Here is a 14790-nt window from a genome sequence, read left to right on the forward strand (position 1 = left end):
CCTTGTGACCTCTAGGCTGGAATACTGCAATGTGCTCTACATGGGGCTGCCCTTGAAGAGCATCCGGCGACTTCAGCTAGTACAGAACGCGGCCGCGTGAGTGATTGTGGGTGCACCTCGGTTCACCCACATAACACCTATCCTCCGCGAGCTGCGCTGGCTACCTGTCGAGCTCCGGATGCGCTTCAAGGTGTTACTAGTCACCCATAAAGCCCTACATGGTAGTGGATCTGGATACTTGAGAGACCGCCTTCTGCCAATTACCTCCCTGCGACCAATAAGATCACATAGATTAGGCCTCCTCCGTATCCCATCGGCCAGCCAATGCCGGCTGGCAACTACAAGGAGGAGGGCCTTCTCAGTAGTAGCCCCGACCCTTTGGAACGAGCTCCCCGTGGAGATTCGTACCCTCTCCACCGTCCAGGCCTTCCGCACAGCCCTTAAGAACTGGCTAGCCCGTCAGGCCTGGGGACAAGGATAGCCGCCCCTCCCGAATGATGAATGTATGTTGCTTACTATTTTATTATATGTTCTATGTCAATGTCTGTATTCCCCCTCCCTGATTTTATGTGAGCCGCCCTGAGTCCCCTCAGGGAAAAGGGCGGCCTACAAATATTAATAAAATCTAAATCTAAAATCTAAACAGAAACAAAAAGGCATCTTGTCTCACAAGGTTGCCCATCTTTTAAACAAACCATTCCCATTGCAGGGGGCCCCCAACTTACGACCACAATCAGGAGCCAAAAATTTCCATTGTTAAGCAAGGCAACTGTTCAGTTGAGTTTTGCCCTATTTTATGACCTTTTTGCAGCCGTCATTAAGTAAAATTGGGTGGCTGTTAAGCCAACCTTGCTTTCTGCATCAATTCTGCTTGTTGGAAGTTGGCTACAAAGGGTTATGAAGGGTGATCACATAGAGACAATGCAACGGTCAAAGTACATGCCAGTTGCCAAATTTTGATCACGTGACCATGGGGATGTTGCAATGGTCATAGGTGTGAAAACGATCAAAAGTCACTTTTTTAGTTCCATTGTATCTTCAAACAGTCACTAAACAAATGGTTGTAAGTCAAGGAACTACCTAGGTACTTTCCTAGGGGTATTGACCTTTAATTGCATAGGTCTATTATATAAGAAAAAGATCTCTCCATTAACAGTCGTATTTCTATATTCTGGCTAATACTCTGAATCAAAATGACGATAAAGTTATTCTACGTTGTAGTCTAATGTAGAATGGCAAGCCTTTCACAATTGCGGCCATCTTTGCCATTAATTACATTTAACAAAATATTATTAATTAGAATCTACGGCTAACATCTCCAAAACACTACTATCTTCTTAACTGCACCTTAGGAAATTATTTCGATGGACCCAAGAGAGCTGTCACCAAAGATGATATTTCTGCAACCACCTTAAAAAAGAAGGAAAATTCAATGCAATCTGTGAAGCATTTATATTCATGAAGAAGACTGCTAGCTAGGACTGTGGCACGAGTTATTTCTTGGCTGAGTGCATCTCTTTCCGTGTTTGCAGAATAATGACAGCAATAATAATATGATTTCAGAACAATGTTCTTGCAAGTTCAGATATGTATCATGGAAACATAGTAACACAGTTGACCAACCTCAGATGATTCCAAAAAAGCTAAGCGGAGCCAGCTCTGCTTAGTACATGGAAATACCAGAGTTGTAAGAAAGACTGGGATTTTTTTAATAAAAAATAACAAATGTATGAATCACTTGGAATCAAGTTCAACTTTAAAAAGTTGTTAATGTTTAACATGCCACAATAAAATTCAAAGTCTATACTATAAAAACTGAGCACAAGATCCTATTCGCTTATTTATTTACTAGGAACAAGCTATAGATTAAAAAAAATATGCAGGGCCAAAATATACCGGAAATCATACATTGTAATGGTGAAGCATCTGAATAGGGGCTTCAGATGGTTGACCTTTTCTGGTTCCAGAAGTAAATGAGAGTCAGAGATGCTTCATACTTGGATAAGACACCAGCTAGAAGGTTTTTTTTTTCCCTTGAAAACATTTTGCTTCTCATCCAATAAACTTCTTCGGTTCAGAACTTCCTGTGGATGATCTCACAAGAAAGCAAGGTCAACCATGGCTGAGAAAATGAAATCAGCACCTTAATGAAATCATAAGGAGGCAGGCTGAATGTGGGTGAGTCTTTATTTTCTCAGTGGCCAAGGTCAAACACACACACAGACTTGGGACTTACCCAGAAGATGATGTTGTAGCTGAAGAGGAGATATTTATACCAACAGCTGATTTCAGCAGAAGGATACCGGTAGTAGTGCATCTTTTAGAGGGCAGCAACTGTGCAGAACCAGAAAGAGAGAATTGCTGGTTAAACAAGAGAGAAGTTACTGGATTTAGCTAACGTAGCTATCCAAATAAGACAGTGTGGTGACGCTCACCTCCCACTTGAAAGGTTGAGAGTTTAGGTAGCAGTAGATATTTCCCTCCTAGGCGCAAAGAAAAAAAAACTGCTGTGAAATCCAGGTAGGTGTCAGTAAGGGCAGCCACCCAGTAAATGCTCAGATACATCCAGTTGCCTTGATTCTACTCCAGATTAAGGGAATCCAGGGTCATAAACAGAGTTGCATGTAGCTATCCAAAAAGTTCAAATTAGGAGAATATCCCCCCAAAAATCTTCAGACCACTGCATTCTAAAGCAAATTTCCAAGGGGTCACATTTATATATGAAATTTGAATGGTGTCCAAGAGATCTCTTTGCACTTGTTCTACTTTTTGGGGAGGAGGAGGGAGCCTATATTCTCCTTTTGGGAACATTGATTAAAGGCATCAGAAAGAAAAAAGAAAGAAAAGCTGAAGCGATGAAACAAAAACCTAGAAATAAACATGACTAGGACATCAAAAGCTGTTAAGCTTTTATTTTTTTCATGTAATTATTCACTACTATAATGAAAATTTATTGCGCAAAACACAACATCATGTAACATGATCACTCCCTACCCTAATGAAACAAAAAAAATTAAGAATAAATCTTTCAGAATAAAGAAATGACTTTGGTTAATAGAAGTATGGATTAAAATATTTCTGCTATTATCTATCCTAAGGTAACAAATCCAGGTAAACAAACTGCGTTTCTCCCTCCAGAATGCAAGGAAACTGAAGACCGAGATCAATGTTTCTGATAATTAAAATTATGTGCAATTTTATCAAAACTTCAGCTGTTAGCATTTCCCCTACTTGCAATCACATCTGCCTTATTTCTCATGCCAAATTTCAGATGGAAAGGATAACATGCCAACACCTTTTCTCCAAAAATATCTACCATACCAGAGGCTGAAAATCTGGGTGCGTCTTATACACTAAATACAGGATTTTTTACCTACCAAAGCCCCACTCCCTTCATCAAAATGGCCGTACATATCCTTTAAGAGCCTTGCAGAGTGCTCCTGGAGGGCAGAAATGAGTGAAAAATGGGCCAGGTTTTTTGCCCAATTTTGCCTCCCCAGCCCCCAGGACCACTCTATAAGCCTCCTAAAGGCTACGCATGCCCTTTTTTTGACAAAAAGTGGGCCGGTTTTTGCTGATTTTTTCCCCCCAGGAGCACTTTACAAGCCTCCTAAAGGCTATTCATGTCCCTTTTTTAAAAAATGGGCCATTTTTGGAAGGTCTGCAGAGTTCTTGCAAAAACTTTTTTTTAAAATTGCCTCTTCAAAACCTTGATGCAACTTCCGGTGGGCGGAGCCTGACAGGGGGTTGTTATTTTTAACAGCTCTGGAATCTTGGCATTGTTAAACTGTCTAAACAGCAATCTATCAAGCTGTTTAGCAATTTATTTACCCTCTCTTCGGGCTTAGAAGAGAGCGGTGAGAAGCTATGCATCAGGAGCTTTCCAACTAGCCCTTTCAGCCTAAATGCTGGGAGGAAGGGGGAGGGCACTGGCTGCAGCATGGCAGCTCTGAGCTGGAATTCATTCTGCCTTTTGTTGCAGAACGAAGGTTTTCGCTCATCCTCGGCACAAATGATTTACTGTGGTCTTCGAGCCGAGCTGAACCAATATTGGTGAACATCTAATTGTATGTATAAATCCTTAGCTCCGTCTGCAAAGAATTCCTTCTACTAATTACTTGTTGAAAGTTCTATGAAAAATGGCGCCGAGCTGTGTAGGAGGGGCGTGACTCGGGCAGAATTTTTGCGAAGTCTAAAAGTGATGTATTACCAAGAAGTGATTTATTATCAAACCAAATAGCAATTACTGCATAATTGGACTGCTTGGACTTTTTAACTGACTAAAGAAGATTAAACTTGAGATGGCTTCTAAGCAAAAATTTCCCCCACTCCTCCCCCCGCATCAAAAAGTGCCAGAAATTCACCAGTGCCTTCTGCTAAATTACAATCATTACTCCCTTCTACTTCTGCAGAGGACCCCTTGACAAGGGAAATTCTGCAGAAGGAATTAATCGATGCGTTAAAAAATCATGCTGTTATGATGGAAGCAAAACTTAAGGAAGAGATAGCTGCTTCTAACAAACAGATGTCTGAAGAACTTAGGGCATGTAACCAAATGATTAGCGGGGACTTTCTGATGGCTCTGAATTCGCTAGCTGGTTATGCATTTGGACTTGAAGAAAAGTTAGAAGATCTTAGTGATTCTAATACAAACTTGGTAATGAAGATGGAGGCGGTCCAGCAAAAGGTCAGCGATGCAGAAAATGAAATCATAATGCTACAGTATAGGCAAATGGAATTTGCTTTAAGGATAAGGGGCCTCCCTGAAAATACACAAGAGAACCTGAAACAGACTCTCTCTGAAGCCTTCGACCTGATGGCGGGAAGGTCAGGAAGGAATCTTGATTGGCAAATCGAAAAGGTTTACCACATTAATTCCGGGCTGGCAAAACAAAAACAATTACCAAGAGATATAGTGGTCTACTTCGCCACTAGAGATGTGAGAAATATGATATTGCAGGAATCCTATAAAAATAAGCTTCAAATCCAGGGTCAGGAGGTGACTGTCTTGAAGGAGATACTACCTAAAATGCTGAGATCTAAGAAAGACTATGCCTTTTTAGTTGAAGAGCTTAAAAATCACCAGATATAGTTTAGATGGGACACACCAGCCAGCATCGCATTTAGCTACCTTGGAAAAAGACATCGCCTCAATACAGTAGGGAAGGCACAAGATTTCTACACCAACGTACTGAAGGGTGGACAACCCCCTTCTTCTAGATCTGGACAAAGAGAACAAGAAGGATATGATGGAAAGCAAACCACTCAAATATTAACAAGGGGGGGATCAACTTGTTCTCTCAGAGGTACAAGAAGCTAAAGAACAAAGACAAGACCGCGTGGTTACTAGACGAATGGAACAGGAATTAAGAAAGCAACGTACACAAGCCACCGTTCATGAGCATACAGGTGTTACATCAGAAGCAGTGGGAGGAGCTAGGCCAAAGATTAAATTCCAAGATGTTCAGATGGCTCTTAAAAAGTTTCAGGGGGCTAATGATGGTAACTAAGTCTCTAATATGGAATGTTAAGCGATTGGATCAATTTAACAGAGGATAGAATACTCAATATTGAAGGGTATGATTTGGTATATGGTTGCTTATTTGCTATATATTAAAAAGGTGGATAAGAATTTTAAAAGTCATATTCTAAGGAATGCCTTACTGTGGTTGGGGAAAAAATCTATATAAAATTATATAGATAAAATGTATAATTATATAGATAAAATGTATAATTACTGACTGTACAGCAGTAGAGATTAACTTGACTTTGCATTTGATAACTGCAGCTAGATTGTTGGTGGCTCAATACTGGAAGAAGGAAGATTTGTCTACTATCCAAGAATGGACATTGAAAATCACAAACTTAGCAGAGATGGCTAAAATATTTGCATATCTCAAGGATAATTCAAACGAGAGATATAAACGAGACTGGGAAAAATGGATTGACTATATTCAAAATAAATATGGGTCTAGGAAATTTCAGATAGCTTATGATTAAGATCAGAAATGATACAAATTGTTTATAGTTAGCATAGCAAGGAGGAGCTAAGCTCAATTCAAAGATGTTATTAATTTTCTACGTTCTCTCTTAAGTATATTTTAAACTGTTTTTGTTGAAGATTTATACCTTGTATTGGTCCTGGGAAGTTAGGGTGGGGGAAGGTTGGGGGGGTTGGGGGAGGGTGGGAGGGAGTGGAGCTTACTAAGTTGGAGGAGGGGTGTTGGATGATTGTACATGTATACTGCTATTTTTTCTTTTTTATGTATATTGAAATGGAATTATAAATACCATCAACACAAAAGGGAGTTTGCCCAGAAGCTGAAATACACCAAGTGAATTAGAGGAAGAGTGGGAAGCAGAGGAGAGAAGAAAGATAGGAAAAGAGGGATAGGAGAAAGGGTAAATGGGGAAGGGGGAAGATGAGATGTATAAGGAAGAGTGGTAAGGGGAAAGAGAAGGAGAAAGGAAGGGGAAGTAGAGTAGAAAATGATGGAGGGAAGACAGGATGTAGAAAGGGGGAGGAGAGAGGGGGACGAAAGTGTTGGATAAGGTATAAATATGGTGTATGGAGAGCAGAAGAGCCAATAACTGGGTTTTTCTTTTTTTTTCTTTGGTAGTTGATGGTAAGATGAATTGATGTAATTACTTAATAATACAACATGATATTGACTATGTAATAGCATACATGTGATTATATGCTATGAAAATGGAAAATAAAAACTTTCTATATAAAAAAATAAAATAAAATAAAGTTTGAGGTTTAAAGAAGAAAAAAAACCTTGATGCGTCTTATACTCCGAAAAATACAGTATATACTTACTAAAACTCTGATTCCTGGAACCTTTAAGTGGCTGAAACATTATACCATTGGGCAAAATATTTTGAACCCAGGGACTTCAAATGGGCCAAAAATCCATATGGAATTGAAATTTGGCAAACGTTACCCAACATTTCATGACAAACATTATCATCATTTACGGCATAATGTACAAAATGTCCTAAAATGTTTTGTGCTGTGACGCTTGACAGTTCAACCTGGGCCTTTTTGAGGAAGAAATTTCTCTGATGTAGCCCAGGTTTTTGAGAGAAGGCAGCATATTGCAAATTCTGTCAATGTTGAAAGCCTTGAAGAATCTGATAAGGAAACATCTCTGAAAAGATGACCGAAGAGGCCACCGGTTGTCTAGTAATGAATTAAAATGATAGCCAAATTGAATGGATTATCTTGCAAAATTGGGAAGCTAATAAATAAATTGTCTGCAACACATACGCAACAACTTCCAGGCATGTGTGAAAGATCAGGAATTTTTATGACTTTGCTTTTAAGGTTCAGCATATTTCTTGCCTTAATTCCTGTGCATTTTTATTTTAAATTAGGATTCGTCATGAATCACATTGAGTGGTGATGTTATTGGGAAACACAGAGTTAACGTGAAGTGCAGGAAATCAGGAGTCAAGATGGTTCAAATGATTGCAAGTTTGTTGCATGCTAAACATTCTCTACAAGAATCTGAACAACTAACAGTCAAAGCAAATTGGCGGTAGGTAAGAGTCAATGGAATTCAAGGTGAGCTGGACTTATATCTCTTATGAGCACAAAAGGACTCAATGACATGCTTGACCGCTCCTTCAGGCTCAGCTTGATCACTTTCTAGTTATCTTTCTTATCTATTGGCAACTGTCTGGGAAGGTTGTAAATGATGATCATATGACCCCAGGATGCCATCATTATTGATACATGCAGATTGCCAAGCACCCAAATTTTAATCACGTGGTTGCAGAGATGCTTTATCTGTCATAAGTGCAAGTTCATAAGTCACTTTTTTTTCACTGCCACTGTTAATTTCCAAGTCACTGAACAAATAGTTGCAAATTGAAAAATACCTTTATAGTAAGAAACATACACACTGAAATGTCACTGTTCAAATGGATACAAGTTTATTTCGTGCTAGTTCTCTACAAGAATCTGAACTACTAACAGTGAAAATCTGGATGTGTCTTATACTTCGAATGTAGCTGCCTGGGTCATCTGGAAAAGGGGCAGGTGAAGCAGACACAGTGCAGGAGGCATAAGGCAAGGTGGCTGGCCCCTCTCGCTTCTCCAGATAACCCAGGTGGAGGGCAGACAGCTTCTGCTCCTGGCCTGGGAGATGGATCCGGCCAGGAGGAATGCACACTCAGTTTTTAAAATCAGGGAGGGAAAAGAACATTTCAGGTGGCAGGCGGTTCTAGGCCGCGCCGCGATTCCCGCAGTTTGGAACCACCCCTCACCTGAAACAGTCTTTTTCCTCCTGGATTGCAAAAATGGGGTATGCATTCTTCCTGGCCAGATCCATGTCCCATTGCCAGCAAACCCCTGCACCTTTGCTGTCTTGGTGCTGATTCTGCATGATTCTGCATTCTTCATTTTTTGAATAGGAAGGAAAAAGAGCACGCCCTTCTCCTCCTTCTCCACCTTCTTTTTTGTTCTTGCCAGATCTGTCTCCCAGGCCAGGAGCAGAAGCCAACCGCCCTACGCCTGGGTTGTCTGGAGAAGGGGGAGACTGAGCAGCAGCTTGCCTTACACAACATCTGCTTTACCTGCCCCTTCTCGGGTGGTTACAGGTGGCCGAAACTGCCGTGCTGCCACCTGAAAACGCTGTTACCGTGATCTCTGCTGCCTGGAACTGCCCGAAAAGGGGCAGGTGAAGTGGGCGTGCAGAGATCATGGTGGCTAGAAAGGAGACATTTTGTTTTCGGGGCTGCCTCTCGGGGTTTCCGCTCCCAGGAGGGCTTAGACGGTGGCGGCTCCTCACATTGCTGGGGAGTGAAGTCATTGTGGCTATTGTCTCCCCTCAGCGGCCCGCCAAGTCTCTGAGGTACCTCTCGCTTGCAGGAGGCGGGCAAGAGCAGCATATACAAAATCCTCTGAGTAACTGGGAAAGAAAGCCGCGCTTGGAACCTGCCGAAAAGCGCTGCTCAAAAAGTACAGCTTTCTTTCCTTTTACTCAGAGGCTTTCATATACGCTGCCCTCCTCCTCCTCCTGCAAATGAGAGGTGCCTCAGAGGCACTAGATTTCTCAGGACGCTAGATTGGGAAATTAAAAACCTGGAATGGGATACAATCAATCTTTGTGGAGAGAAGACTGTTCCTCTCCCCTTCCTCCACCATCACCCCCAATCTGGCCAGATCTGTCATGCAGCAAAGAGATACAGTATCTGAACCCTTTATCTGAAGCTACATGGATGAAAAGTTGGAATGTAAAAGGTGACAAGTTAGTAAAACAATTCCCTGATCAATTTCCCAATAAGCCAAAGCCGCCCCCGCCCCCAATGGGGAAGAGGTGATTAGTTATGCTTATGTTAACTATCTACATTATTCTCGTCACAGGATATGCTTTTCTTCTGAGGGGAGGCCGCCTGTCAGGCTTGCAGCCATCTTTTCTTTTGGATTTTTGGCCTGCCACACTTTCTAGCTATATTATTCTACTATGCATTTTCTACTGTGGGAAAATGGGAGGGGGGATTGTGCAGAGTTAAGATGCTATGTAGCCAAAATAAAATTCCTTTCTAGAAAGCCAAGATCATCCTTTGTCTTTGCACCTCTCCATCTGACTGGAACTGGATGGGTGGAACTGCCAGCATGGCAGTGAAAGATTGGACCATATGATGGACTTGTGGGTGTGGGGGCAAGATCTTGAACTTTCAACTAGGTGGGGAAAACTGGGAAGCTTTCGGATTTGGGTTTTCCCAGATGTGCCAACATGGCTCTCTTATTGAATTGGAACTTTGAGGAATGCTTTGCCTTGGAATTTGATTTACTTCTGGATGCTATTTGCAACCCTGACAATGGGGCAAAACCTCACTTAACAACTGTCTCATTTATCAACAGAAATTTTGGCTCAAATTGTGGTCATAAAATCTAGGATTACATGTACAAGAGATATTAATGATGTCCTCTTTATCACTCTGTAGGAAAAGCAGCTATCTCTACAGAGACCATATATTAAAACAAAATCCAACACAACGCATGAAAGTTCAATGAATCCAGGCTGAATTGACAAATAAAATACTGAAAAGAGAAGTTCGGGCACAATCTCAGTTCTGCATTTTGGACCCCAGCCTTTTCCTCTGCAGAGAAACTGTACCCAGCAACCAAACTAGAACTCATATCTAGAAAAATGGCAAAGTGGACCCAGAATACACTAGGAAGAAGATCATCTAGAAAAAGGGAGAGTAAGCACCCTGCCCTGCTCACTTCCTGGCGGATATAGAAACCAACTACTATCACGTTTGCACAAGGGAAACATTTGAGGGTAATATAGCAAGCAGACAGATGTATTTGTACACCATACACACACACACACACAACAGTTTTGTTCTTTTGGTTGTAATGAAATCTCTATTGTGGGTGGCTTTTATAGTTGGGATCCAAATATGGTTTTCTTTCCCAATAGTAGATCTCTGGATAGAAGTGCCACAGGTACACAAAATTAGGAGGAGGAGAAAAGGAGGAGGAGGAGGAGGAGGAGGAGGAGGAGGAGGAGGAGGAGGAGGAGGAGGAGGAGGCGGCTGTATAAAGGGAGTAGAAATGAGGATAGTTAACTTACAGTCTTGTCTGAGCTTCCCTTCCTGTGAACTGTCACCAGCCACTGAGTAAACAGTTGGCAGTTGGGTGGCAAGAAAATGGCTGCCGTGGTCAGGATTCCATCAGTGGCAACAGATAACCAGGGAATGAAAAAACAGAGAGAGATACAGTCCCTTTGATGTTTCTCTCAAATGGTTTGTCCCTTGATCAAACCAATTCAGCTGGGAATTTGTGTCCTATTAGAAACTTTTTTAAAAAAATCTCACACGCGAGAAAGGACCTTCTAATTGTTTAGTTAGTCCTTGACTTACAACCATTCCCTTAGTGATCTTTTTGAAGTTACAACGGCACTGAAAAAAGTGACTGATGACCATTTTTCACACATGCAGCATCCCGAGGGCCACGTGATTAGTATTAGAAGCATGGCTATTGGCATGGATTTGGGGCGGTTGCGGTGTCCTGGAGTCATGCGACCAATTCTTGTGCCCTTCTGATGAAGAAAGTCAAAGGGGAAGCCAGATTAGCTCAACAACCGTGTCACTCACTCAACAGCTGCAGTGGTTAACAACAGTTAACAATGGCAAGGAGATTCACAAAATGGAGCAAAACCCACTTAACTACCATCTTGGTTAGCAATGGAAATTTTGGGCTCAATTGTGCTTGTAAGTTGAGGGCTACAACTCTGCCTTTCCTGCCCTTTTTTAACTCATCTGTAAATCATGTTTTTCTTTTTTCTTGGACATCATTTTAATTTAATGGAGTCCATGTTAGCTTCAAGAGTAAACTATAAATCCTTTAAAAAAAACCTCATAGGATCCCCTCAGAAGGGGAGAGGGAAAGGATTTGCACAGAGTGTATAGCATGTTGGAAGCCCTTAGGACAGTGGCCTCCAAACTTTTGGGGACCAGGGCCCGGTTCCATGGATAGAGGTTTTTCCATGGACTGAAGGTGTGTGTGTTTGTGGCTTCACATGCTGCCTGCATCCCACAGAGGGGGCTTCTCATTTATGCAGCCCAGTTGGTGGCATGCCGTGGCCCCGTGCCGTTCCATGGACCGGGGGATTGGTGACCCTTCCTTAGGACACCAAATGTAAACTTGCAAATACAAAGACTATGACTAAAATGTCATTTCTAAGGCTCTCACGACTAGATGTTTTAATGGTTCACTGTTTTTACTGCTTTTTACTGTTTTTATTCTTTTAAAACGTTATGTGTGATATATGTTTTGAATTGTGAGCCGCCCAGAATCATGGGCCACTATAGAAAGGAAATCAAACATTTCCTAAGACAGATACAAATTCTCTTCTAGAGTGCCCCTGTGAACCAAATCAGACATTTAAGCACGTCAGAAAAAAGAACAACTCCCACCTACAGGGAGAGAAAGAGAGAGAGAGAAATCAGACATTTAAGCACGTCAGAAAAAAGAACAACTCCCACCTACAGGGAGAGAAAGAGAGAGAAATACAGTAGGTAGGGAGAGAGAGAGAGAATAGTTAGGTAGGTAGGTAAATAAAGGGATAGAGAGAGAAACAGAAAGAGAGTCTGTGTAGGTAGGTAGGTAGGTGGATAGAGAGAGAAAAATACAGTAGATAGGTAGGGAGAGAGAGAGTAGGTAGGTTGGTAGGTAGAGGGATAGAGGGGGATTAAATAGAGAGTAGGTAGGTAAATAAAGGGATAGAGAGAGAAACAGAAAGAGAGTCTGTGTAGGTAGGTAGGTAGGTGGATAGAGAGAGAAAAATACAGTAGATAGGTAGGGAGAGAGAGAGTAGGTAGGTTGGTAGGTAGAGGGATAGAGGGGGATTAAATAGAGAGTAGGTAGGTAGATAAAGGGATAGACAAAGAGAGAAAGAGAGAGAGAAATACAGTAGACAGGTAGGGAGAGGGTAGGTAGGTAGGTAGGTAGGTAGGTAGGTAGGTAAAAGGATAGAGAGAGAGAAATACAGTAGATAGGTAGGGAGAGAGTGTGTGTAGGTAGGTAGGATAGAGCGAGAGAAATAGAGATAGAGAGAAATATAGTAGACAGGTAGGTGTTTCTGCTAGCACAGCCCTTGATCAATGTAATTCTCCATAGTGAGGGGGGAGGAGTATCCAAGATGGGTTTGACCTTATCCTCTCGTGATTGGTTTGAGTCAGATAAGCTCTTTGGGCTCCGCCCCCTGGAGGTGAGCCTGCCCAGTTTTCTGACTCAAAACGATCGTGAGATGTTGCTCATTCGAGAGCTCCAGGAATTTACTAGGACCTCCAGTAATTTTCAAAGGATTAAAGAAAATAAACTTGGACCCGGCGAACCCTGCCTCCCTTCATCGCAGCCTCCTCCTGCAACGACCGGATTGCCACAAGCCCTCTGGGGCGGCACGCTGCCCTGGCCATTGAGTGAGGTGGAGTCACTCTGTGAGGACCGTTGCCGGGCAAGCAGGAGAACCGGGCACACATGCCTCCTAGAGGCAGCCCTTGATGAGAGGCTTCTCAGGAGCAGAAGCGCTTCTCCGCTCCCCTCAGCCACGAGGTTTTTTGTTTTTTTTTTAAAAAAGGAAAACCTGTGCTGGCAGCTATCACCAGTGGACAAGGTGAGAGCCGGAAAGGCTCTAAAACAGCTGCGGGAGATGAGCGGCAACCGCATGGCAAGCTTGAAAAGGCAAAAGCCATTCCCATGTGCTCCAGCAAAGAGGAGCCTTTTGAATTTGGAGCCGGGGGCCATCTTGAAGCCACGTGGCCAAGATGGCGGCCCCCAGCAGCTCAGGAGGCCGGCAGGACAACAACCACCACTTGAGGAGACCTACAAAGGTGAGAGCCGATCGCAGAGGCATTAGCCAAGAGCGAGGGAGGCAGCAAAGGGCAAAAAGGAGTTAAAGAGGCAGGTGGTGGATCAACCCCCCCCCCAAGCCGGAAGAACCACCCCCCCCCCTACCTTTCTGGCTGCCAAGTAACAGGAGAAGGCTTCCTCCATAAGAACATTCTCCTTTAATTAGGAGGCTGATCGACATCCCTAGCAAGCTGGGTTTGTCACGGCTATTTCTTGATTCCCCCTTAAGAAAACTCTCCTTTAATTAGGAGACAGAGGGGGGGGGCGAGAGGCTGACCGGCATCCAGCAAGCTCTGTTTGTCACGGCTATTTCTTGATTCCCCCTTAAGAAAACTCTCCTTTAATTAGGAGACAGAGGGGGGGGGGCGAGAGGCTGACCGGCATCCAGCAAGCTCTGTTTGTCATGGCTATTTCTTGATTCCCCCTTAAGAAAACTCTCCTTTAATTAGGAGACAGAGGGGGGGGGGGGGGCGAGAGGCTGACCGGCATCCAGCAAGCTCTGTTTGTCATGGCTATTTCTTGATTCCCCCTTAAGAAAACTCTCCCTTAATTAGGAGACAGAACGGGAGAGGCGAGAGGCTTACTGGCCCCAGTAGCAAAAACTGTGTTTTGTTTTGTTAATCCCAAGCCGGCAGCCCGCTGCAGCCTGGAAAAACGCAGGGGGGGGGGAGAATATTCAGCCCAGCTGCTAAAGTGCAGCTCCCAATGGAGCCCCCAATCAGGTTACTGAAGACCTTCCAAGGGTGGGGGTGACTAGGCAAACGGCTAATGCAATACAATACAATACTATGCAATACAATAGCAGAATGGGAAGGAACCTGCAGGCTTTCTAGCTCAATCCCCTGCCCAGGCAGGATATCCTATACCATCTCAGACAAATGGCTTCCTATGGTTGATTAGGCTGACTCTGTAAACCACCTAGAGAGGGCTGAAAGCCCTATGAAGCGGTATATAAATCTAACTGCTATTGCTATTGTCATTGCCACCCAACAGCCTCTTAAAAACTGTTGGGGCTCTCACAATGTCTGGAGGCAACTTCTGTTCCACTGATTAATTGTTCTAACTGTCATGAAATTTCTCCTCAGCTCTAGGTTGCTTCTCTCCTTGTTTAGTTTCCACCCATTGCTTCTTGTTCTGCACTCAAGTGCCTTAGAGGATAGTCAGGCAGCCTCCTCTCTGTGGCAACCCCAGAGATATTGGAACACTGCTATCACGTCTCCCCTAGTCCTTCCTTCCAGTAGACTAGACCTACCCAGTTCCTGCAACCGTTCTTCATAGGCTTTAGTCTCCAGTACCCTGATCCCCTGTTGCCTTCTCTGCACTCTCCTTAAGAGTCTCCACATCTCTTCTACATCATGGGGACCAAACTGAGTGCAGAATTCCAAGTGTGGCCTCCCAAGACCTTAAAAAGTGGGATT

The 14790-nt window shown here is 43.1% G+C and overlaps 1 protein-coding gene across 2 annotated transcripts in view; it reads right to left on the reverse strand.

Annotated features, from left to right (window-relative positions):
• The window catches only part of TSPAN14 (tetraspanin 14), an 87948-nt gene that overhangs the window by 37698 nt on the left and 35460 nt on the right, over positions 1–14790 (reverse strand). For both annotated transcript variants that reach the window (XM_087702353.1, XM_087702354.1), the window contains one exon: positions 2237–2334. In XM_087702353.1, coding sequence (XP_087558479.1) covers positions 2237–2317 — 81 coding nt within the window. In that variant the 5' untranslated portion in view covers positions 2318–2334. Of the gene's footprint in view, positions 1–2236; positions 2335–14790 lie in introns of those variants that run through there.

This window comes from Thamnophis sirtalis, unplaced genomic scaffold (assembly GCF_051295495.1).
Source record: "Thamnophis sirtalis isolate CommonGarterSnake01/CBP01778 unplaced genomic scaffold, rThaSir2_p1.2 scaffold_15, whole genome shotgun sequence".
NCBI lineage: Eukaryota > Metazoa > Chordata > Lepidosauria > Squamata > Natricidae > Thamnophis > Thamnophis sirtalis.